The sequence below is a fragment of the Strongyloides ratti genome (genome assembly GCF_001040885.1).
Source record: "Strongyloides ratti genome assembly S_ratti_ED321, chromosome : 2".
NCBI lineage: Eukaryota > Metazoa > Nematoda > Chromadorea > Rhabditida > Strongyloididae > Strongyloides > Strongyloides ratti.
Genome location: NC_037308.1, coordinates 8675757 through 8701718, shown reverse-complemented (window position 1 = coordinate 8701718; position 25962 = coordinate 8675757). Strand labels below are relative to the sequence as shown.

Sequence of the window (25962 nt, the reverse complement as noted above, 5' to 3'; positions counted from 1 at the left end):
CCAAGATTAAATCGTCAATTTTTATACCAATTTGTAAAATGTCTACATTAACTAAAGCAAATTTTTTGAAGCTTTATAAGGATTTGGTTAAAACTTCTCTTGGTGTATGTTTTTTTTCCTAAATATCATATTTATTAGATTCTATTTATAGTTTCCTCAATATAATTATAGAAAATTTTTTGTCCGCCGTATAAGGGATCATTTTGAGGCTCACAAAAACGAGACTGATCCTATAAAACTTGATGCTTTTTATCAGGTACTATTTTTTAAATCATAAATTATTTTATACTTTTTAATTTTTTTCAGGAAGGTAGTAAAACACTTGAAGTACTTAATAGACAAGTAAACTTATCAAAGTCCTTTTATCGTAAACCACTTGTTTTAGAAAAATAAATAATTTTTAAAAATAAATACGATGGGTGATATAAAAATATGTACTAATTGCAAGTCTCAATCAGACTTAAATCCATCAATGAAAATTATGATTAATATTTGTGGGCATCCAATTTGCAATTATTGTGTGGAGACAATTTGGGCAAGAAACTCTGCACCATGCAGAGATTGTAACAAAATACTAAAAAAACATGAATTTTGGGAACAACAATTTGACGATCCTATTATAGAGAAGGAAAATTATTTTCGTAGAAAAGTTAAGAAAATATATAACTTGAAAAGAGATTGCTTTCCAACATTAGAAGCATATAATAATTTTTTGGAAAAAATAGAAGATCTTGTTTATAATTTGACATATGATATTGATGTTCAATCTACTGAAGAAGAGATTAATCAATTTGCTAAAGATAATAGTGATATAATTGATCAATGTAAAAGAAAGAAAGATGATGACCAATTATGGATAGAGAGAGCTATAAATGATGAAAATAATAGTAAATCCCGACTATTTGCTAGAATAGAACAGGAGAAACAAGAAAAAGCTCTTAGAGATGCATCTAAAATTGATACAAAGAGTGTTATTGATGAACTTAAAAATTCTTCTATACCAGCTGATTTAATTTTAGAAAGAAAAAGAAAAATGCAAGCTGATCAAGATGCTAAATTACAAGATGAAGAAAGGCGTAAGAAGATTGAAAAAGCTGAGAAAAAAAAATTCAAGGAATATGCTTCTTTTACAACGACTCGTTCTATTGGTGTGGCTTATCACCACAAAAAAATTCAATTACAAATCAATGGTCCAAATGTTCCTTCATTATCAGATATTAGAACAGCAGGTTATTTAAATTATGTTACTGAATGTCCGAAGTCTGCACAAGGTGGTGGTTTTTCAACTGAATATGGAATTATGAAAGATCTTTTTGCCTGCAGAGTTGATCTATTTTTATTTTGAAAATTTTTTTATGATGTTTCTTGCTTTTAAAATATATTTTTTTCCCCCTGTTGTATTTATTTGTATGTTATTTTAATAAAAAAATATAGTTTTTTTTTGTAGCATCAGATAATTAATTAAAGTACAAAAACAATTTTATATAAATAATGAAATATATATCAATATTATAATATATATACACATATCCTTCCGACTTCATGTTCAAAAAGTCTATTAAATTTTAAAATTGTAGTAAAAATTGAAATATATTCTCAAATCTATTTAATAAAAATAATTCATAGCAGTTGTCAGATGTAAAAGGATAGCATTTAGCAAATGAATGTAGAAAAAAATATCCTTTTATTTTCATTGTATGACTATTAAAAAACAATGTCTAAATTACTTGTTTTTTAATTTTAATAAAATAATCATTTTAAACTTGTATTGAGGTAAAAAGTCATTAATTTCTACATACATTAAGTACTATACTAACAATTATATATAAATTTGAACAAATACCTCAAAAAATTGGAATGTTTTTCATTATACTTTTGACATCTAACATTTTAAATTAATGTATAGTGAGTTATGTCCCCTAATATTAAATAAATTTTTTCAAACGATAATTTTATTCCTCAATATGATGACTAATATTTATTTACAACTTGGTTTTCCTAATAAATTGTACAGGCACTGATAACAACAGCACGAGCAACAAGTAATTCTGCCAACAAACGTGTATTTAAGAAATTTTGTGTATCTTTTATCCAACTTCTGGCAACATTCTTAGATTCACCTTTTAAAAGTTGAGCTAACTTTACAGCTGTTTCAAAATCACCTCTGGAAACGAAATATTTAGTTCGTTCTAAGATATCATATGTAGATATGTTGTTAATATCAATTTTATCCTCTCTAGAATATTCTCGATTAATTTCAATGATAAACAACGATTGAATGTATGAAGAAATGTATTTCATTAATGATCCACCATTATCGTCGATTTTAGCAACTCTTCTTGAAACATTGTAAACTTTTTTAAATATATTTTTAAGATCTTCCTCAGTATAAACACCATTTTTAACAACATCCTCATCAAAAGAATTTACTAGTGTTTCAACAAATTTATCACCTTTTCCAGCAGTTTTAATTATTTCAAGTTCTTGTTCTAAAGGTTTTCTACGTTGTTCCATGGAATTACCAGCTTTGACACCATAAACAATTGATTCAAGAAGATTTTGACATGCTAACCAACATTGTTTAGCTTTTCTATTTTCAATATCAAGAACAGCTCTTTTGTCAAGAGCATGCTCGATACCTTCTAATTGAGAAATTGCTAATTCAAATTCTTGGGAATGTTTTCGTCTTTCTTGTTGAATAGCTTCACTAACCTTTTCAGCATTTTCAATATCGTGAATCTCTTTTTGAGTTCTAATAACTTTCTCCAAATGATCAGCATGGGCAACTTTCTCTCTTGATAAACGTTCTCCCCACTCTTTATCAAATTCTTCTCTTAGTCTAGCTACTTCAGCTTCTTTATCAATTTTTTGTAAAGAGAATACTTTTTCAATTTCTCTTTCAAGTCTTTCTCTTGCAAGCTCTTCATCAATTTTCTTTTGTTTTTCAATAGCCTGAGCAACAATCTCCTTTTCTCTCAATTCTTGTTCAATTAAACGTTGATTTAATTTTGAAACTTTTAAATGAGCATGAACTAAAAGACTGTTAAGTTCTTTTTCAGTTAAACTTGAACCAGTGGCATTTATATCTAATGTCGGAGTTACAGCTTTAACTTCTTCCAAAAACGATTTTCTGCTTTCTTCAATAAGTTTCTTGTGGTCCTTGAGAACGTCAATTTCAGATAAAGATTTCTTGATTAAAGAATTGGTGCGATCTATTTCAGTTCTTAATTTTTGAACAGTTTGAGCAGCACTATAAACTAATGGATTAGAAGCAGTTAAAGGGTTTCTTTTTCCTTCATCAATAACCTTTTCTAAATCTGAAACAAATTTCAAAGCTTCGACTTCGGCAGCACTATCTTCAGCTTTAAGTTGTTCAACTCGCTTTTTGGCATTTTTCACGGTGTTCCAATCAGCATCAACACCATTACTTACAGCTTGTCTAAATGTTTTAGAATAATTATTGATTCCTTCACATGTAAATATTTTAGCAGAATTAGCAAACTGAATTTTTTCTTGTGCTTTATTCAAAGCTTCCATGAGCTTATTTTCAATTTCATTATTTAGTTTATTTTTTTCTTCTGTTAACGAAATTCTTGAATTATCAGTTACACTTTGCTTAATTTCAACTGGAGAGACTTCAATAGGTTTTCTAGTAGAAACTTTTACTTCTTCTTCCTTAACAGTTGGCATGTCAAGTGGTGGAGGTTGGTAAACTTTTTTTGGTGCAACAACCAAAGAGGGAGCCATATTTTCTTTTATCTGCTTTACGTTAGATCTATAAATTTAAAATGAAATATTGAATTTTAATAAACTCACTCAGAGGATCCTAAAACATAATCAAATACTTCTTTTGATTTTGGAACCATTTCTTCAACTTTAGATCTAACTTTAGGGTCAAAATTAGCAGCAGCAATGGTTCCTCCAGCGGCAGCTGTGACTGCTCCAGTTGCAATAATAAGCTTCTTCATCTACCCAAGAAAATCTGAAAATTAGTATACCTAATAAAATAAAATATTAAAAAATTTCCACAAAGTCACTTTCTCAAAATAAATTATAACAATCATTGGAATAGTGCACGAAAATTATACTCCCATAACGAAAGAGATTTTAAATAAATTTTGACAACAAACAAATAATAACTTGATTACAAAAAAATTTTTACTTAATTACAACATAATTTTTGGTAAATCAGTGCTTTCGATTTCATTAATGCTATCTTTAATACTTTCATTAATATCAATAAGAATTAATTGTGCATGAAGTTTTACTATGTCGTCTTCATCAGATTGGTAAATAATCTTCAATTGACGATAAATTTTAGTTAAAATATCAATAGGAATAACTGTTCCTAGTAATATTTGTGTATCAGTCGATTGAATAATAGATCTTAGTAGATGAAGTGTTGATCTTCTTACCAGAGGTGTTGAATCATTTGATTTTATTAAGAAATCGATACCCATTAAAAGTTCATAAATGACACTACCGTATTTTTTTCCTTTACAAGCACATATAAGATCAGCTAAAGCATTTAAAGATGAAGCCTTTATAATTTCGTCCTCGTCTTTAAAGTTCTTCAAAAATATACCTAATATTCTATCAAAATACAATGGAGCAAGGGAGCCTAATTGTTTACAAACTTTCGCTATAGCTTCACCAAGTTTTCCACGAAATTCAACATTATCTTTGTCTTTGTAATTGGCAAACATATCAATTAAATTAAACAAATATGGATCTGGTTGAAGATAGGCTATCTCTGCCAATACAGAAATACCACTTAGAAAAACATAACTTTCATGATCTTTTACATAATCAGGAACAATATCAAACAACAATTGAAGACGGTCTTTTTTTAAAAATTGAAGATTTTTTTTTCTTATTTCTCTAGCAATCACAATTAAACCATGACCCTTGACAGCTTCTAGTTCATCTTTTAAATCTTCTAAACATTCTTCATATAAATCTCGTTTTTTTTCTTTAAATGTACTCTGTTCAGGTGATTGATATTTATTAGCTTTGATATCCACTTCATCAACACCAAGAAAAGTTGAAATAATTTCAATAATTCCAATTGCTTCATCTCTTAACGATAGTAATTCTTCAAATTTTTCTGATAAGATAATAAAATTCCTTAATACTCTTCTAAGTTCATTTAATGATTTCTTAATTACATCGTTATCCTCAGCAACTAATATAATAGCTGCAAGAACAGCAATACTAAACTTTAAATTTTCATCTTCTTCATAACCAGAATCCACCAATTTTCTATTATATCTACTTATTATTATACAAAGAACTTCAATAATTTCGACAATTGTTGTTGTATTTATTAAAGTATTGGAATCTTTCATTTTATCAGTACTATTTATAAAATATTCCATTAAATTTGATAATATATACATCAATGAAAACATTTTTTCTTCATTATTTTCAAGCACTTCATCTATATTAACAAATCTGTTACGTGTTTCCTTCTCTTTAGAATCTTCGACCTCTTGAACAAGTAAAGTTTTTTCAAATTTAGTTATATTAATAACTTTAAGAAACTTTGTTAAAAGTTTTAGCTGTATGTCTAAATTATTAAAAAGTAATTTTACGTTGTCAAAAATTTTCTGAATGGAAGAACCTTTGTCATCTTCAATAGGCAATGAATCTAATATTTTCAATGATATACCAGAATAACGAAATTTATCATTTTTCTCTGATTCTAACAAATTACTTTTTTTAAAACTACTTAATATAAAATAATTCGATTTGTCAATAAGACATGATACTTGACCTTTTTTCATTAGTAAATTAAAAAAAAGTTTGCATTTTTCATTATCTGCCAAGTCACTGATAATTCCAAATAATATATTTTTAAATGTATTCTTTAACAATGAATCATCTTCTAATTGAGAAGTTAAATTTAACCAAAAATAAAAGTAACCACTTTTTAATAAATTACTGCAAAGTTTTTTTCTTAATATACTTTTACCAGTGATTAAATATGTTTCCAATAGTATAATAGATTTCTCTATATTCAGAGACCACAACCCTGTATCAGTTCCCTGATCTAATTGAATGCCTTTTTCAAGAAGCCTTTTCCAAGGATTTAAAATTGAACCAACAAAATATTTATTTATTATTTCACTTTTTTTCTTATAAATAATATCGACTAGTAAACCAAACATTAATCTAAATTTTACAGTCCATTCTTGGGAAAAAAGTAAAAGATCAAAAATTTGTTCTAAAATATTTGTATAGTATTCATCTATAGAAAAAGTTGAAGGGCAAGCACCTAAAAGATTTGCCATTTCATTCATACAGACAGAATTTTCAAAAAATTTTGCCTCAGTCAAATTTTCAATAGCTGTTAAAAAATTAATTAATCCCGTTTTTCGACAAAGAAATTTTGATAATTTCAATCCACAAGATATTTTATACCATTTTGGAGAGCCTTTATTTGTGTATTGTGCAAATAAAGCTTCAAATACAAATATACTACTTATTGTATTTTCAATAAGTTCATTGTAATTTTCTTCAAAATCATTGATATTATAGTAAACTAATTGCTCGTTAGCAGATATAAATAATGCAAGAAATTTATCCACAACAATAGATTTAATTTTTTTGTTACTTTCCAATAGTTTAAATAAAAATTCAATTGATCTTTTTAATATAAATTTACATTCAGTTAAATTACCATATTTTTTCCATTCTTTTACTGGTACTTTTAATAATTTTGTAATAGGAATTCCAACACCACTTTCCAAGCATGGAAATACAGAAACTGAGAAAAAAAATTCTAAAGATTTTGATAAAATTTTCTCTTGTTCAATTGAAAGACATAACTCATTTGTTACATCATTATTATTTTTGATTTCTTGTAAAAACTACAAAATAAATTAAATAATTTAAAGTTATACATACATTATTATATAAATAAAATAAAAGAATACTAAAATCTATTCTAGGATCATTAGATATCAGTATATTTTCCCGAAATTCAATAGAATATTTTTCAAATTTTTCAAAACAACCAATTTCTTTAAACTTTTTGATACCTTCACAAAATGCATCATGAATGGGATCAAATTTAATGATAGAATTTTTAGAAATTTTTACATCTAAAGAACTTTAAAAAAACTATAAAAGTATACTTACCTTGAAATGTTGTAACAAAATCTAAAAGTTTCAACGAATCTTGCATTATAAACTTTTTGTATCATAAAATGAATTATAAATAAAATGTATGGATGCAAAAAAATATTATGTAATACAAGAAATAATTTAATTATTTCAATATGTCATAAGTAGAAATTTGGAGAACTATTTACATATAAATGTTTTAAAAAAAGTTATTTTTTTGTTTCTTAAAAACTTTAGAAATTATTTATGGAGTGAATTTATATGAAACAAAATATGTACTTAAATTTGTTGATCAAAAAAAATTTCATTTCATGAAAATTATATTTTATTGTCGAATTACACAGGCATTATTAGTTACCAAATTATAATTAGTAATTATATATTAATTTATAATACAATATTTTAAATTATTTTTTAATCCAATCAAAAGGTTGATTTAAGTCAATATTGTGTTTTTTAGCTTCCTCTTTTATTGTCTCATAAAAATACATATAATCAACTTTATCAGCATAAGTTAATGTATCAATGTATTTAAGAAATTGATTAAATTTTTGTGAACTTTCATATGGAAAAAGAAATTTTTCTACATTTCTGGATTTAATTTTCATTTCATAAACATCTGTAATTCTTTTTGTTCTACCCCATGTTAAACCAAATGGAAGTAATGATTCAGCAATCATGTAAACCCATGCTTCAACATCATCCTTTTTTCCATTATCCAGTCCTTTATGAGTTGCTAATGGAGCATAACGTATAGTACCTTTGAATTTACATTTCTCTCTAGGTGTTTTTAATTCTTTTTTATGATTCAAAATATATCTTGCCAATCCAAAATCGAGAACATAAATAATATCATTATTTTTTTCTATTCCAATAGCAAAATTAGCAGGTTTTACATCTCTATGTATGTAGTTAAATTTATGAAGATCTTCTAATGCTTCTAAACATTGAATAGCAATATTAAAATTAGTGCTTTCACTAAATATTTTGCGTGAAGATTTATTACGTAAATCAAGTATATTTTTTCCAACAAGATCCATAACAATTAAAAAATAATTTTTCTTTCTGCATCTATCATACATTTTCACAAAATGTGAACGTTCACGCTTAACATTTTCCAAATCTTTTAATACTTTTACTTCCATTTTTAATTTAGGACATTTTTTATCCGATTGTTTTTTTTCTGTTTTCATAGCGTACCTTTGATTATCTTTAGTATTTAAAACACAATATACAGTTCCATAACCACCTTCACCTAATAATTCTTCAATTAAATAATTTGCTTTTTTTGTTTGTATTACTTCTTTCTAAATAATATTTTAATTAAATAAAATAACAAATTAAATTAACTTACAATATTTATATCACTATTAAACTCACTAAAATTAACAACAGTAGTTTTTTTAGTCTGTACATCTAAAGTCATTTTATAAATTTTATTTTAACTTTCAAAAAGTAAATATACATCTAATTATAATTTGCATATAAAATGATAATTTTTTGTTAAATTGTAATCACTCTAGAAAATAGCAATTCAATTACAATGAAAACCATTCTTTTTTTGTAGTTATATATAATATTATTTAAATTTTGTTGCAATTATGGAAATTGTAATGTCATAAAATATTATATAATAATTATAACAATAATTTTGTTATCACTAAATTATTTGAAATATATATAACATAGAAAATTTATGGTTTAGTTGAAGGTTAAAAAACGATATTTTTAATGTCCAAGAACATTGAGCCAAAAAATTATGATTAAAATACTTTTTTAAGATACACTTCATGTTATTATTTCAAGTTGATTAAGTTTTATGAAGATGAAACTATGTTCAATTAAATTCTCACAAAAAAGCGATCTGAATAGTTTATATATTTTAAACATTCTTCAATGCGTTATTGGTGCCACATTTTTAAAAAAAAAATCACTAGCCTAATCTTCAACATTGAATGATCATAACTTTTTATGGCTTAATTTTAGAGTCATTAACGTTCTAGAAAATATTTTTGAATATTTGAATAATAAAATTATGTATTTTTTTTTAAATTACAATGTTGATTTAATAAAAAAATTTTATACTAAAATAATAAAGAAAAATAAGTAATTAAAAAAATTTTTTTAATAAAAATTTAAAAAAAACAACTTTTTTTGGAATTTGAATATGCCACTATAGTCAATCGATAGCCCTTGAAACGAGATGAATTTTGAATATAATCAACAATATTCGAAAATTAAAACTTCAGGAGTTATAAGGATTCAAAGTTGAGGGGCGAAATTGGGGAATATTTTTTTTAAATCTTGATTTTTATGATAATATTGTAAATTTTAAAAAAAAATGCTATATTCTAGATTATTTTTTTACAAGAAATTCATTAAGCCTATTCATATTTTAATAGGACTTCTAAAAATGAAGATATGATAAGAAATATGTTTAAAAAAAAGTTTTAAGAATCTAGCAATAACTCAGGTTAATGAAGTCACAGGCCTATGAAATTTGATGCGCTGGGCTCCTTTTACAATTTAAGGTATACCTTACGTTGAAAATATTTTAGAATTTTTAACCGTTCTTGAAATACTTTGCTTGGTATTTTTTCGCGCGTAATCCATTGTCACCATTTTTTTATATCTCGAAAGTGGTTTAAGGTATAAAAATATTTTGAAGGTAGACCCCACTTGAAAACTCATTTGAAGTTAATTGCAGAAATCTGATTTCATTTATCTTGGTTTTGAAGCGAGATATGACCAAGAGCGGAAATTTTTCTAAAATATTCATTGTTCCCGACTTTTTAGTAGCTCAGCAAATACTTATCCTATGAAAATGGGACCAGTTTCATTCGATTTCTATTCAAAGGTAGGTCTAGATTATTAATTTTTACAATTATAACATTATTATTTTCAAAGATTCAGAAATTGGCAGAAAATTTTCTAGATTTCTGATTCTACCTCTAAAATTGTGATAAAATAAAGACAATTTCTTTTAATAAAAATTCTATTAACAAATCTACTACCAATTTTCTTAATTTTATTTTTACTGTTTTTTATATGATAATTTAGGTTATTTATGTGAAAAAAGTTTTCTAAATCTTTTTTTATTGTTTATCAACTATCAAATATTGAAATCACTATATATTTATTCAAATTTTTAAAAAATTTCTTTATGTTTATATTAATCTTTAAAATTTATCATTTTTTATAGACTATCAGACGAGGATAATTTAAAATTAAAATTAAAAAAAAAATTATTTTCCACTATCAGGTTATTAGAGACAATATGAAAATTATTTCTATATAATCAGTAAGATCTAAATTAACATTATTTCAAATTAATTATTATTATTTATTTATTGTATTATGTCAAACAAATATGTATGATTTTAATGTTTGTTCGTATTTAGAAAAATTTACAAACAAAAAAAAATATTATTTTTATAAATACGAATACGTATGTAAATCATTTTAGCATATATAGAATTATACTTTTATAATAAAAAGTTAATAATTCTTTGTTTTGAGTTTAGTTTTTAATTAATATATATTATTATACAAATGTTTCTTTTTCTGTTAAATTATTAACAGTATCATTTATATCAATATACTCTAAGTTTGTTGCACTTAATGTTGACAATAACTTTATTTTATCATCGTGTTTTTCTTCAACTGTAGAATTTTGTGCTTTGTGTTTAGCTGTAATAATAGTATTTTCTTCTTCTTCTTCATTATCATCTTTATCATGATTATTTTCTTGTATTTGTTCCCTAAACATATTATTCGTTTTATTCCATATATTTTTAAAAGTTGAAAACATTTTTTGAATTGGAGAAACCATTTGTAATTTAATTGTATTGTTATAATCATTAACAAGTTTAACTATTTTAATTGCCTGTCTAAAAGTTAATGAAGATTCATCATTTAAAAATATAGATGTTTCAAAATATGCATAAGCACCAATTTCTGAGGCAAATAGATGAACACGCGACATATCTATACAAGGATGATCTTTTAACATTGAATTTCGCAAATCTGACTTTGTTGCTAAAATAATTAGAGGCATTTCCGGTTTATATTTACAAATAATTGATTTTCCCTATATAAAAGTTTAAAAAAAAATTAAAATTTAATATGAAAACATACATGTATTATATATGCAAATGATATAGGATCATTAACTGAAAATGAAAGTATACAAATATCTGTTTTTAATATTTCTTCATTAGTTAAGTCTTCTTCTTTAGATATTTTTTCTATTGATAGACAAACAATTTGGTCATTTAATATTTCAGTTTTAACAAATGATTCTTTGCATGATATATTTTGATGTTGTATAGGTAAATTTAAATAACTCAATATGAATGAAGTTTTTCCTACATGTTGTTGTCCATAAACAATACATCGTACTTTATTATTTACCATTTTAATTTACTTTAAATAACATCAACTGTTCTTATTTATTCAAAATAAATATTCATATTTTGTAAATAAAAATTATATTTTATTATTAAATAACATGCAAAAAATTTTTTAAATTTAATATTAAGTTAAAAATAAGAAAAAAAATTAAAATGTTTATTCTTAAAATCAGTGCACTTATATGCTTATATATTTTTAAAAGAAAAATTTTTAGGTTTAAAATTAATATTTCAATTAAAAAAAAGAAGAAATTTACTATTACTTTAAAAACAAAATTTTAAAATTTTTCTAATTATCTTCTAATGATCTGGTTTTGAACATGCTATCTCTAAGACTTTCTAATTCTCCTTTTACTGTTGCATCAGTTACAGTATTGATAGCTTCTTTAATTTGTTCAATTTCTTGTCGATGTGTTATGTTCATGTCATTATGAATAGCTTCAATTTTTGAAACAACATTTTGAGCATCTGGTGAAAGTTTTGAAAGAACATCATTAAATTTAGTTTTTAATTGAGTTCTCATTTCTTCTTTTTTAGTTTTCATTTCTTCAAATTGTTTCTAAAATATTTTATTTAAAAAAAATTAATAGTATATTTTAAACTTACCTTAACATCATCTGATTCATTAGCTATTATATTATTAATTTCTGTTTCAATTTGACCTTTAGTTTTTGTTTCATCTTTCATAAGTTCTTGAAACTTTTGTTTTCCCTCTTCAGACATATTCTTAACAAATTCTGGTTCTCTATCTCCATTCATACCATGATGAGGCATAGCTGAACCAAGAACAAAAAGTGTTATTGTTAAAATTAATAATTTCATTATTTTTAATGGAATGATATAAAAATAATAATAATCAAATAGTTTATATACCCATTTATTAACTAATAATCGTCCTTTAGCGTTAAGGATGAGTTACCATAAATTTACAATACAAGTATTTTACTAATCGTACCATGCCAATTAAAGTATCTTTTTTATCAATATTTATAAAATAATTTTAATATTATATTCAATAAAAGTAATTATAGTACTTGAAAAATTAATGAACCATACAACAAAGTATTTTTAATAAACATTAATCCATTTTTTTTATCGAAATATAAAAATCAACAAATTAATTTTATAATTTTAATTATGTTTTACGTTTTATTCTCGAATAATGTTTCTTTTGTAATCCGGCTTAGCTGCATCAGTAAATTCTTTTGCATATAATGAAAGCCTTTGTGTCATTTTAAAACCCCAATTATCTTTGGCCTGTCTGCAAAGATTAAGATCAATTTCACATATTAAAATTCCTTCTTTGTTTCTTGATAATGATGGTGTTCTTATTCCATTTGGAGCAGAAATGTATGATGTTCCATAAAAATGACCAAATTCATTATGAGCTGGTTTACCATCACCAGATGTAAAAGCATGCTCAAATATTTCTGTTCCAACTCTGTTTATAGCTACAGTAAAACAGTGATTAGCAATTGCGGCATTTCGAGCTTCAATTGGCCATAATGCTTCACTTAATCCATTAATAGTTGCAGATGGATTAAAAATTATTTCAGCACCGTTTAAGGCAAATGACATCCAATTTTGTGGATGATGTCTACCATAGCAAATATTAATTCCAATTAAACCATATTTTGTTTCAAAGACTGGATGCCCTAATTCAGATTCCATATAATATGTACTTTCATTAAAATCTCCAACTCTTGGTATATGATTTTTTCTACTTTTTCCAATAATATTTCCTGTATGAGAAATTACTACAGCTGTATTCCAAATAACATCATCCTTAGATTCTTCTCTTTCAAGAATTGGACTAATAATTACAATACCATATTTTCTAGCAATATTACTTAAAAATTTAGTTGTTGGACCATCTTCAGCTGATTCAGCAAATTCTGTCCATGGAAGTCTTTCACGTGTACAAAAAGCAAAAGGCATTGTCCATGCCTCTTGAAGACCAACTATATTTGCACCTGCTTGTGCTGCTAATTCAATCATTAAACCTACTCTATTATGAAGAGCTTCTCTTTGTACAGCTATAGGAGCAGTTGTTGGTTCAACAATAGCATTTTGAATAGCTGCAACTTTAACATTTCTAGGTAATCGAAGTTGTTCATTTTCTGCCTTAATTTGATATCCTTTAATTTCAATATTGTTTTCGTCACAAGACCTTATAATATCTTCAGTAAAATTTAATTTAATACTTTTACTTCCATAAATTAATCTCCAAGCTTCATCTAAATCATTACCACTCAAATTTCTCTCAAGTATGTCTTCTAATCCTGAACTTTGTTCTTGAAGGTATTCAATGCTAGTTTTTGATGTAGAATTCATTATTAAAAAATGTAAACAATTAACAGATTAAGAGTATTAAGAAACTTTAATGAAACAACCAGTTAATAAAATGATATACGAGAAGAGTTTATGTTTAATGATTTTGGAGGCCGAAACAAGAGTAAGTAAAACAGAAGATATAATAGCAACTTTACAACACTTTAACAGATTATTTAGAAGAAGAATATCTTGCAATTAAAAATCAACCTTTAGTTTAAAAAATTTATTTTTATCAATAATTAGATTAGAAAAATTTAAATATCAAATGTTATCTATACTAAAAATTGACAATTGTTCATTACCTTAATTCTCTAACATTTTGTTCCTTGATATAAAAATGTATATTTGAATAAAAAGAATTTGTTATAAATATTCATACTTAACATTATTACTAAATTATATATTTCTATCAACTTTTTAATAACAAATAGTAGATGAGATAAATATTTTATTAGTTCAATTTGTTTAATAGATGTTTCATCTTTGCACATTAATATTATAAATAATAATAAAAAAATATATATATATATATATTCAATAGAAAGGTTAATTATTACATTCTACTTTGCATAATACTAATTCATCAGATAAGTTATTAAGCAATGCAGAATGAAAAATTAAAACCTTTTTGTCTGTATAAAATATTTAAGTCAATTATTAGTATTTTTTTTTTAATAAAAATATAGTCTACTGTATCAAATCAAAGACTTTGTAGTCAGGCATAATACTTTTTTAAAAATAAGTAATTGTGCTTGCTACAAAGTCTCTGAAGTAATACTAAAAAAAAAAATTAAAATAAAAGTATTAATTTAGTAGGTAGATAAGCATAAAAAGAATAAAAAATTGTGAGAATATTTTTATAATATACAACTGAACTATGTGTAGGAATAATATTTCTTTTAAGTATGCTGAAGCTTGGTTCATGATAAGATATTGTATATAGGTAAATCTTATCTATAAAAGTACACTTTCTCATGCACATTTATTGATAAGATAATAATACAGGATTCTTCACAAACAAATGCTTAGAAAGAGACAGGTTCTTTACAAATTTTATAGCCATGTTAAGATACATTTATATCTATACATAAAAACATCAAAATAACTATATTATAGTTAAATAAGTTTAATAAAATGATTTTAATAATAAAATTACACAGGGATGTTAAAAAAATATTTATTTAGTAATACATGCTTTTTAATAAATTTTATAAAGTATAGAATAAAAAAAAAATTACATACTCCTAAGAATTATAAATAATATTTGAATTAATTTTTCATATTTTTTTTAAACTCTTCTTTAAAAGTATCAAAAAATACATCCTTTCGTCGAATGATATCTTTTCCAACTTCAGAATTATTCACCGCATCTTTTGCTTTGAAACCAGCACGTACAATTAATCTTGCAGTCATTCTTATTGGGTAAGAATTAGATAATTCTTTAATAACTTTTTCTTGATTTAAGAATGCTCTAATAAAATTAAATATCATCGTTTTTCTTTATAATAATAATAGCTAACTAAAATAAGACCAACATATCAATATACAGTATCATGTGACGATTTTCTTTGGAGATATGTTAGTAATTTCATTTTAAGAATTTTGTCTTATACAAAAAAGTAACCTAGCGCATTTTTCTTTTTTCTTTAATTACTTAAAAATAATTTTCATTATGAATGAATTGAAAAGCAGATCATATAAAATTGTGGGAAAAATTGAATTAACCAAAGATCAAGATGAAAAATTGAATACATATTATCTTATACAATGGCAAGATCAATCTGAAACTACTATTGAGAATCGTGTATCTCTTTATGTATGTTTTTATATATTTGTTAAATTTAAATGGCTTTTTTTTAGGATGGTGAAGATAGAATAGCTGAATTTGAAGCAAAATCAACACTTAATCATTTTCTAATTCGGTAAGTTTGAAAATTGTGTTATATTGTATTTTACTTTTTTTTTATAGCGATAAACTTTTAGATAATGATACGATTACTAGCAAAGAAGCTACTAAATTAATTCAAATACTTATGAAATACGATGTATATAAAGACAAACTTGTTGATAGTGATAGTTCAGCCACAAATCTTTGGCAGGACAGTGAGTTACCAGTAACAAACAAACAAAATGGTAAGGAAACTTCTCTCACATCTGATTCTAAAAAAAATGATAGTGTAATGGTTGATTCTAATCAACTTTTAAATTGTACTAATAGTAACCAAGCAACAAGTAATCTTACCGATGAAATTCAAGTAAGTAATACTCAAAACGATTCGGATATGGTATTGTCACCAAATGAAGCAAATTGTAGCAATAACATCAATGGAAAAGATGAAGATAATATGGATTTAGATGATAGCGATTCTTCTATTGGAATAGAGAATTTTACCGAGAAATATGATAATTCTCCTGACTCACATTGTGATTTTAGTGATCTCGAAGAACCTGTTGCTATTGGAAACTACGAAGACTGGCAATTGAGGTGGTGGGATTTAATTATAAAAGATGAAAAAAAATCTGAAAAAAGAAGAGACTGGGAAGTTTTAGAAATAATTAGTGAATTAGAACGGGATTCTAAACACTACTTTATTGGTTATGATACAACAACTAAATTATTGTCATTTATTGAAGATCATGAAGTTCCAGATTTCAAAAAAAAAGAAATTGAAATACTAAGAAAATTTCAACGAAGATAATTTAATAATTCTTTTACTTTATTACATTAAAATTTGCATGTATATAAGGTCATCTATTAATTTTTAATTTTTCTGTGTATTTTATTTTTTCTTATTTATAAATAAGATTTGTAAAATATTATCATTTATAATAATTACTATAACAGTATATCTTTTAAAAAAGAAATGAACAAATGAAATTTTGTTATTAATTATACGTTAGATCCATGTTGTGATGTCATTTTTTTGTTTTTTCTTAATGACGGTATTCTTGATGGGGGCCTGTCACTAAAGTCTGAAATGTCAGAACAACGACTTGGTGGTCTACTATCTGTTAAGAAATTTAAGTCAGATCGGGATGTAGATCTACTACTTGAATTAAGAGAAGTAGTTGGACGTGGTATTCGGCTATCAGAAGTACAATGTTGAAGAAGATTAACATGTGCCTTCCTTTCAAGTGATATTGAAGGCCTTTTAGGTGTAGCAAACATAGGAATACTCTTTTCAGTCTTCTCTCTTATCTTTGTTATGGGACCTTGTGTTGGATAACCTAAAACTTGTTTAGGAGATTTGAAATTTTCAATTCCTGAATTTTTTCTTGCTGGTGTTACTGTTGATGTTTTTGGAGATTTATGAGTAAATTCTCTAATTTGATCACTATTGGTACCAGGTTGAACACCAGAATAAAATAAATCAACATTTGTTCTACCTTTAGCTCTACATGGATCATGTTTAACTAAGAAAGAATCAATTTCTTCCCATCCACCGCCAACTCTAACCATAACTGTTGATTGGAGAATTCTAACCATTCTTTTCATTGTAGTATTTTGTCCAAAACCATATGAAACAGCACCTTTACTAGCACCAAGATGTGTAATTGGAAATCTTTGAGCACAAGTACATCTTTTAGCTTGTCTTGTAATTTCTTCATCAATTCTTTCTTCATCTGTTTTAGGTTTAGATTTTCTGGGATCAATTCTTAAAAGTTTAATAAATTCTCTAGCATCAATGAAACCGTCACCTTTATCAAAGACATCAGCAACTTTCTCCATTTCAAGAGGTGTTGTGGTAAATTTTGAAGCAAGAATAGCTTCTATAAAAATATTTCTTGGAACTTTTCCTGTTCCATTTTTATCTATTCTTCTAAATAAGTCTGTCACTCGACCTTTACCATGGTCATTCCACTCATTGTATCTTTCTTTCCATTCATCAAAATCAAAGTTTTCAAGGCGTTTCAATTCTTCTAGATAATCTTTACGTTCTTGTAAAGCTTGTTCATAAGTCATAGAATTCATCCATAAATTTTTCCAGCTATTATTTAACTTGTCACCTTTGAAATATCTAGGAGAATGAGTTGTTGGTAAAAGACCTAATTTAACTTTCTTATCAGTTTTAGAATTATTTATTTGATCTATTGGTTCATTTTGATGAAGGATATTTGCAGCAATTAAAGCTTTCTTATATCCTTTTATAGCCATTTCAATAGGTTCTTGTTTTTCAGATAATTGTTCCTTAAATTTGTCATGTTGATTAAATCTTTCTGCCAACTCTTCTAATTGATTTACATTACTAATATCCAAAACATCATCTAATTCATGTTGTTTATTTTCAACAAAAACTGTTAATTCATCCAATAATTTTTCATTGTCTTTAAACGATTTTAAACTATCCTTCATAACATCTCTTTTTTCTTTAATTATATTTTTTAAAGCATTCCATCTACGTGTAATCATATTTATACTATCTTTAACTGGTACTTCAGCACTTGGATGAACTTTTTGCAAAATTTCTTCTCCAACATTTAATAAATCTTCAAAATCAGGTTCTTTAGAATCAATTTCTTCAAGAGTATATTCAAGACTATCAATTTGTTCTCTTAAGAAATCTTCTTCAGGTTGTGAAGGTTTTAATGTACTATTTTTCTTTAAATTATTATCAGTTTTTCCTATCCATTTTAATAAATCATTTATTTTATCATCTAAATCATTAGCTTTAATTAAAGCATCTTCTAAAATAATACTCTTTTCTTCAACTAAAGAGTTAATTTTTTCCCAATTTTGAACCATATTATCAATTTCATTTTTAACATCATCAGTTATAGCATCCGGTTCTTTGTTCATAATATCATGATAACGTTTTTGCACTTTGATAACAGCAGATGAATGGTCATTGATATCTTCTTTCAGCTTATTATGTTTCTTTATTAGGTAATTAACATTATCAACATCTCCATATAATTTCTTCATTTCTAAATCTTCCTCTAAATGAGGTAATTGTTCGTGAAGCCAATTAGATACATCAGCAAGAGCCTCCTCAAATTTACCATTTTGAAGTAGAGCATCATGAAGAAGTTGTATACGGTGGTTTGAAGCATCATTCAGAGCATCCCAATCACGTGTTAAACTGTTATTCATCTTAGAAATTATTCCTTTTTCATTTTTTGGGGCAAAATCTTCAAGAGATTTACCTTTCTTTAATAAGTTATTAATTAGTGGGGTTTTTTCGAGAAGAACATTTTTGAATGCATTTTCATTATCAATTTGATCTCTTATACGATCTCCTGTTGTTGAAATAATAGGATCTTCTTTCATTCTAACACTATTATCCTTTATCCAGTTGATAATATCTTTGTGTTCTTCAACATAATTTGTTGAATTTGTTAAGGTGTTTTCAAGACTTTTCATTCTTTCAAGCGATTTATTATTTAGTTTATCAAATTGATGTCTCATTGTTGTTAATTTATTTTTAATTGGTATTGAATCTTTCTTTTCACAAATAAATTGTAGTTTAGAGCCTTTAGTCGACAATTCTCCAAGTTTCTTTTTATTAGTTTGAAATTTGGAATTAAATTCACCATGACTTTGAAGTTGTTCTTGTATGGTTTCTGGAATTGATGAAATTGGTGGTAACATGGATAAATAATTTTCTCCAACACCAATAAATTCAGCTACTTCATCAATTTCTTTTTGGAATTTTTCAGCATCTTCAAGAGCATTCTTTAATTTTTCATGCTTATCGCTCATCTTTTTTCTTAAACTATCCCATTTTTTTTGAATTTTACCATGTTGTTGTTGACTCCATGAATTATTAGAATTATCATTTGTTTTACCTTCTAAAAGTTTATTTAATTCATCTTTTCTTTGTTCGACTTGAGCATTGAGAACCAAAAAGTCATCAAGTTGGGTTCTAGCTGTTTCAGGAAGACCTCCTATAGGTTTATTTAATCCTAAATCACTTTCAATATCATCAAGCCACATCAACCATCCATCTAGTTCTTGATCTAATGTACTAGCATCATTCTTAGCACTTTCAAGTGAACTAATAAGAGCATCAATTGTATCATTAAGATCAATCCATCTATTATTTAGTTCTTCCAACTTTCCTTTGATAGAATTTTCAGAAGATGGATCAATACTAATAAGAGATTTTCCTGCTCTTTTTATATCAATTACTGACTGTTCATGTGCCATAACATCATTCTTAATAACATTAATTTTACTTAAATTAATTTCTATTGATCTCAAGTCTCCATCAGTTACAGTTATCTGATCAACGCTACCAGCTGTTTTGACAATCCAAAACATTATTTGATCATATGCCTGAGAAAATTGTCCTGTTTCAAGGAGAGATTTTTCTAATTTATGGAATCTATCACTAATAGTACTGAAAATTTTATTCCATCTATTATTTAATTCATTTAATGGTGATTTGATAGCAACAATTTGACTTGGTTGTGCTGTAAGAAAGAGATCCTGTGCTGAAGAGTTTAATTGTTCCTTTAGTAAAAGATTTTCATCAATTTGACCTCGTAAATTAGATATATTAGCTAACTCATTCTGTATATCTTCAATTGTAGCAGCAGTTATAGGAGGTAAATTATAGACAACATCTTCCATATTAGTTATAAATTCCATAACTTTTTTAAATAATGTATGATAATTAGTTGATTTATCAATTGCTTGACCAAAGTCATTGGTAAGGTTATTTAACAAACCACCAATAGCTGAATTTTCAGCTTCAACATAAGAAATGGCATGTTCTACGAGGCCTCTTTCATCTGATTCTAAATAAGATGATAAATTTAATCCAATAAATTTTAAATTTTCAATTAATGGAGCAAATGACATGTATTCATCAATAATTGTAGAAAGTTTTATACGATTATTTTCAATTTCACTGGGATCAGAAGACATATCTAGGTGAATTTCAGTTATACTATTATTTAAATTCTTAATAGAATCTTGACAAGAAGAATAAGAATCCCAAAAATCTTTTGATGCATTTAAAGCATTATTTAAAGTACTATCACGTTTATCACCAAAAAGAATAATATCATTCCATAACAAATTAAGATAGTCAACTTTTTTGATAATCTCATTATTTAGTATATCAGTTGTTGAAGATTTTTTAATTAATTCTGTGGCATCTTCTTGTAAACGTAAATAAGGTATTTCTTTTGATTTAATTAATTTAATAATTGTTTCATTTTCAGATATTTGTTTTTTAATACCTTCTGGTTTTGCTTTAATACCATCGAAATTTTTAATTCTTTCAGATATATTTTCAAAATTATCAATCATTAAGTTGAGGCGATCTTCAATTAATGTAGAATCTTCAAGATTATTATTTAATTCTTGTTCTCTTTTTAAAACAATATTAGCTATATCTTCATATCTTTTAAAAACTTCATCAGCAAATAATTGTAAATTTGCTGCATCCTCAGGACTAGTCATTGTTACAAATGCATTTACATTTTTATCAAATTTTTCAAACATTGGTTTTTGTGTTTGTATAGCAGCAAAAAGATTTGAATTTTGTTGTTTTAATTTAATTAATTGTTCAGGTTTAAGTGATAAAATGTTAACATCTGTTGCTGCTAATTCATCTTCCATATTATCAAGCCAATCATTTAAATCATTAAAATTTTCTTCCATAACTAAACATAATTCATAAGCTTCTTCTAAATTTTCAAGTCTTGCTTCAGAAAGTTTAGATGTCTCATCAGCTAAATATTTAACTTTATTTATTTTATTATTTAAATCTTCATTACTATTAATAGAAACAGGATCGTCAATACCTTTAACAAATTTTGAGACTTCACCAACAATTTCACGTAAGAATGTTTTTTGTGATATTATATCATCATTAAATATTTTTTGATCTTTTAATTGAGCTTTCAAATTATCAATATCTACTGTTGGTGGTTTAGAATCTAAAATGTGTTGGTGTGCTTGAGTAAACCAATCTAATAAATTATCCATTTCATCAAATACTTCTCTATTTCTACTTGAAACAATACTTAATCTTTCATTCTTCCTATTAACAATATCATTAAGTTCCATAAAATGTTCTTGAAGTTCTCTTGTTTGTTTTCTTAATTCTTCAGCTTTTACCTCACTACTTAATCCTTGTAATTGAACAACTTTAGTATTAAGAATTTCCAATTGATTTCTATGATCAAATAATTCTTTAGATAATTCTTGAAGCAATTGTTGTTGATTAGGAATTGTATCATACTCAGATTGTTCTAATTCTCTTTCAATTTTCTCTAAACATCCAGCTAATTCATCATACATTATACAATAATCTTCAGATAATGGTATAGCTGTACTCATTGTATCAATTTTTTTATCAGTAATTAAAGCAATTTTTGAATATCTTTGATGTAAAGCATCAATTCTATATTGTAATTGCATTGCTTCAGGACCACTTGTATGCATACAAAGTTCTCTACTATCTTCAACAACTCTAGATACTAAATTTTCTCTTTCTGTTATTGCTCCAACTAATTCACTTAATTTTTCACTTTGTACTATTAATTCATCAGTAGAAACAGGCATCTCATCAAATTTTTCAAGCTCTTTTTCTATATGATCAAGCCATGATGATAAATCTTTAGTATCAGCAAGAAAACTATTAATATTTTCTTTCATTTCTTCAAGTGATTTACCACAATTCATACAACGTATACCAATATCATCATATCTTTCACTAAGATTATGTAATGTATTTTCTAATTCAATTGCATCATCTTCAGCTACTATATCAGCAAATGGATTAAAAATTTTAACAAGAAATTCAAAATCAGGTCGTTTAGAATCAATTTCCTCTTTTAATGCTTTTTGTGCTTCTAATTGTTCTTCAAATTTTTCAGGTTCTGTGGCAATTTTTCCAATAATTTCTAAATCTTTGTTTACAATATCTAACCATTGTTTAAGTTCATTAGTTTTAGATGTCCAATTGATAGAATACATTAAAGCATCTTGGAGAGCAACTCTCCTACTATTACAACTATCAACGAGATCTCTATATCTTGAATCTATCATATCAGCTTTTTCATGTAGTTCTTCTTTTTCATTTTCATCAGTTGTCTCATCAACTAGTTTATTTATTAATTTTAAAAATCCTTCAATATTTTGTTGTTTATCTTCAATCATTTTCATTTGGAAATTATGGTTCTGTAACTCGGCACGTAAAACTTTTGTATCAGCAGATGGTTTATATTGATTCATAATTAATTCTTCTGTCTCTTCTAACCAATTACACAATGATCTAAAAGCATCATCATAATTTCCAATACTTTGAATTTTTGCAGATATCTCTCTATCTTTATTTTCAATTTGTTGATTTAATTTTTGCCATGAATTTTGAATATTTTCAATAAGTTTTTCTAAATTATCACATGGTAATGTTTTGTCAGGAAGTTTTAGCATTCCTTTACAAGATTCCGTAACTTTAGACATTTCATCATTAATACCTTTTAATTCATTATTTCTAAAATTAGACAATTCTTTTTGTTGATTCTTTAAACTAATAATATCATTACTAATTGGTTGATTTATAATAGGATTTTTTAACATTTCATTTATCTTTTCATTTAAAAGTGTAGCATTTTTACTAATATTTGAGAGATTCTTAATATTTTGAACTTTTTCTATTAATTTATCAACTCTATCTTTACTACTATTTAAATCATCATTTAAAACTTTCCATATATCTTGATCATTACTCATTTTAGTTAATTGTTGTAATAAATTTTCAGAATCAGTAATTAATGGTTCAACAATATTAGCACCTTGGATACAAATATCATCTACTTGATAAAATATTTCTTCTAAATCGGTAGGATTTTCTATTAAAGAAAAAGTAACACAATCAATTTGTTTTTCTGTATCAAGTAATTGATCTCTAAAAAAAAATTTAATATAACAATATTTTAATTTTTATTATAAAATAAAAACTTACTTAATATTAGTTTGAATATTTTTAAAATCTTGACAAAGTTTATTACAATTTATTAAATTATCTTTTATTTGATTTAATTTTAGTTGCAATAAATTCCATTGTTCATTAATGTCATTTTTCTGAAATTTATACATTTATTATTAATGTTATAATTTTATTTATTTATATATGAGTCAAAGAAAAGATGTAATATTATGATAAGAAAATTTTTAATATTTAAAGAGGAATATTTAAATTATATAATTTATGAAATGACATATTTTATATATACCATAAAAAGAAAAGGATTTTATCGTTTAGTTAATATGTTTTCTAATTAATTTTTATATTATTAATCAATTAAATAACAAAAATGCTATTAATTATTGTTTTAATTTTTAGACACTTATATAATGTAATAAATAATAAATATTGATGTAAAATTTTTACAAATTCGAAACATACCTTTGTTGTTATAATATCAATATATTTGTCGTTTGATGAATTTTGAAGTAAATGTGATGCCAAATCATTTAATTCATTAAAACTTTTTTTACGATCATCACATTCCTCTTTTAATCTTTCTAGTAAAGCTATTTGATGTTCTATGTAATTACTATCAGCAGATAATCTTCCAATTGTATTGAGAAGTTGATTTTTATCTCCTAACCATTTTTTTAATGCTTCAGAGTCATTGAAAAAATTTGAAGTATCAATACAAAAGTTTTTCGTATTTTGTAAATTTTCACTCAAATCTAACCACATATCATCTAATTGTTGTTGTTCATTTTTTAAAGCACTTATTTCTGGTATTGAGACAGTTCTTTTAAGAAGTGATAATGTTTTTTTAGTATCTTCATACAATGGTTTCTTACTGGCTTTGTCAATTTCAATATTATTTATTTCAGATAAGTAAGATTGAACAGTATCATTGGATGTTGAGTTGTCTTTAATGATATTTAATTGTTTGTTATTTTCATTTATAAACGCCACCAAAATATCTCTTTTATTTTTCCATTCATCAATAATTTTTTCATTCTCCTTTGTATCAGTTATTTTTGTACTCATAATTTTTTCCTCATTTTGAAGTTTATTAACAGCTTCTTTAATTTTTTCTTTATTATTCTTTAAAATTTCTAATTCTTCTTTAGGTATTTCCATTTCAGTTCCTTCATTTATTAGTTTATCAGTTTCTGTTAAATCTTTAGAAATCTCTTTTTCATATTTACTTAAATATTCTCTTATAATCTTAAGAAAATAAATTATTAAATTACTATTATAAACTTACTTTAATACGATTACTAGCTAACTGATTATCAAAAGGAATATCTTCAATAACATTTTTTTCTGTACTTTGATTATTGTAAACTAGATCCGACATTTCATCTAACACACTCGACAATGTAGCACTTTTTTTGACAAATTCATCATATAAATCTTCCTAAAAAAAATTGTGTTTCATAATTATAAAAAAAATATTTTAGATATTTATAAAATAGTTTTTTTTTTTTTGAAACAACAAGAATTTAAAAAAAATTTTTTATTTTATCTACCATAGTTTTTAAAGATTTGATGTGTTTGTTAATATTTATAATATCCCAAAAAAAATAATATTTAGCTAAATAAATTAAGTAAGATTGACTTATTATAAATCAATCAAAAGTAATGACAATTTTATGTTATAAAAGTTTTCAAGAGCATTAATTGAAGCACTTTGTTCTTATTATACAATAAAAATTTTACTTTTTATATATTATAACTTATAAAAATTATACCTCATTTTATTAAAATAATAATATATAAACAATATATAAAACATTATTATTTTAATTTTATAATAAGTATTCCCTTATTTTAATGAACCCAACTTTTTTATTTTATATCAACACATAACTATTATTTTCAATTAAAAATAATTTTTTTTTCCCAAATTTGTCTCTTTTTTTGAAATTTTAAAATTTTTTCTTTACTTTTATATTTTGTACAAACATTTTTTTTTTATCATTTTCATTAACCACAATAATTTTATTTATTATTTAATCATGCAATTATTATCATTCATGCTTTTTTTACATTTATCAATGAGGAAAAAAAAAGAAAGAGAAAGAATGAAAGAAACTTTAATAATAAAATTCTATTAATAATATTCGATAGTGATATATTTTTTTTAAAAAAAAAACTAGTGA

At 24.9% G+C, this 25962-nt stretch overlaps 11 protein-coding genes across 11 annotated transcripts; 3 read left to right on the top strand and 8 right to left on the bottom strand.

The window, feature by feature from the left end:
* Positions 1-38: 38 nt before the first annotated feature.
* On the top strand, positions 39-397 carry SRAE_2000277400 (Complex 1 LYR protein family-containing protein; the record flags this gene model as incomplete). The annotated part of the gene is made up of 4 exons (XM_024653883.1): positions 39-104; positions 152-256; positions 307-342; positions 386-397. 4 exons carry the CDS (start codon positions 39-41, stop codon positions 395-397), a joined length of 219 nt encoding a protein of 72 aa, XP_024507316.1.
* An 18-nt stretch (positions 398-415) lies between these two features.
* On the top strand, positions 416-1345 carry SRAE_2000277300 (CDK-activating kinase assembly factor MAT1; the record flags this gene model as incomplete). The annotated part of the gene is made up of 1 exon (XM_024653882.1): positions 416-1345. One exon carries the CDS (start codon positions 416-418, stop codon positions 1343-1345), a length of 930 nt encoding a protein of 309 aa, XP_024507315.1.
* Positions 1346-1998: 653 nt separating this feature from the next.
* SRAE_2000277200 (Mitochondrial inner membrane protein) lies at positions 1999-3968 on the bottom strand (the record flags this gene model as incomplete). The annotated part of the gene is made up of 2 exons (XM_024653881.1): positions 1999-3775; positions 3817-3968. The coding sequence occupies 2 exons, from the start codon at positions 3966-3968 to the stop codon at positions 1999-2001; spliced, it is 1929 nt and encodes a 642-aa protein (XP_024507314.1).
* Positions 3969-4166: 198 nt separating this feature from the next.
* SRAE_2000277100 (Transport and Golgi organization protein 6 homolog) lies at positions 4167-7189 on the bottom strand (the record flags this gene model as incomplete). Its single annotated transcript, XM_024653880.1, has 3 exons — positions 4167-6872; positions 6910-7106; positions 7144-7189. The coding sequence occupies 3 exons, from the start codon at positions 7187-7189 to the stop codon at positions 4167-4169; spliced, it is 2949 nt and encodes a 982-aa protein (XP_024507313.1).
* Positions 7190-7535: 346 nt separating this feature from the next.
* On the bottom strand, positions 7536-8554 carry SRAE_2000277000 (Protein kinase domain and Serine/threonine-/dual specificity protein kinase, catalytic domain and Protein kinase-like domain-containing protein; the record flags this gene model as incomplete). Its single annotated transcript, XM_024653879.1, has 2 exons — positions 7536-8435; positions 8483-8554. 2 exons carry the CDS (start codon positions 8552-8554, stop codon positions 7536-7538), a joined length of 972 nt encoding a protein of 323 aa, XP_024507312.1.
* Positions 8555-10672: 2118 nt separating this feature from the next.
* SRAE_2000276900 (Small GTPase superfamily and Small GTPase superfamily, Rho type and P-loop containing nucleoside triphosphate hydrolase domain-containing protein) lies at positions 10673-11544 on the bottom strand (the record flags this gene model as incomplete). Its single annotated transcript, XM_024653878.1, has 2 exons — positions 10673-11218; positions 11266-11544. The coding sequence occupies 2 exons, from the start codon at positions 11542-11544 to the stop codon at positions 10673-10675; spliced, it is 825 nt and encodes a 274-aa protein (XP_024507311.1).
* A 285-nt stretch (positions 11545-11829) lies between these two features.
* SRAE_2000276800 (Domain of unknown function DUF148 domain-containing protein) lies at positions 11830-12362 on the bottom strand (the record flags this gene model as incomplete). The annotated part of the gene is made up of 2 exons (XM_024653877.1): positions 11830-12099; positions 12147-12362. 2 exons carry the CDS (start codon positions 12360-12362, stop codon positions 11830-11832), a joined length of 486 nt encoding a protein of 161 aa, XP_024507310.1.
* Positions 12363-12689: 327 nt separating this feature from the next.
* On the bottom strand, positions 12690-13874 carry SRAE_2000276700 (Beta-ureidopropionase; the record flags this gene model as incomplete). The annotated part of the gene is made up of 1 exon (XM_024653876.1): positions 12690-13874. One exon carries the CDS (start codon positions 13872-13874, stop codon positions 12690-12692), a length of 1185 nt encoding a protein of 394 aa, XP_024507309.1.
* A 1269-nt stretch (positions 13875-15143) lies between these two features.
* On the bottom strand, positions 15144-15365 carry SRAE_2000276600 (Hypothetical protein; the record flags this gene model as incomplete). The annotated part of the gene is made up of 1 exon (XM_024653875.1): positions 15144-15365. One exon carries the CDS (start codon positions 15363-15365, stop codon positions 15144-15146), a length of 222 nt encoding a protein of 73 aa, XP_024507308.1.
* A 181-nt stretch (positions 15366-15546) lies between these two features.
* SRAE_2000276500 (Hypothetical protein) lies at positions 15547-16573 on the top strand (the record flags this gene model as incomplete). Its single annotated transcript, XM_024653874.1, has 3 exons — positions 15547-15690; positions 15735-15796; positions 15844-16573. The coding sequence occupies 3 exons, from the start codon at positions 15547-15549 to the stop codon at positions 16571-16573; spliced, it is 936 nt and encodes a 311-aa protein (XP_024507307.1).
* A 191-nt stretch (positions 16574-16764) lies between these two features.
* On the bottom strand, positions 16765-25157 carry SRAE_2000276400 (Short stop; the record flags this gene model as incomplete). The annotated part of the gene is made up of 4 exons (XM_024653872.1): positions 16765-23740; positions 23798-23916; positions 24242-25024; positions 25065-25157. 4 exons carry the CDS (start codon positions 25155-25157, stop codon positions 16765-16767), a joined length of 7971 nt encoding a protein of 2656 aa, XP_024507306.1.
* Between the last annotated feature and the right edge of the window lie 805 nt (positions 25158-25962).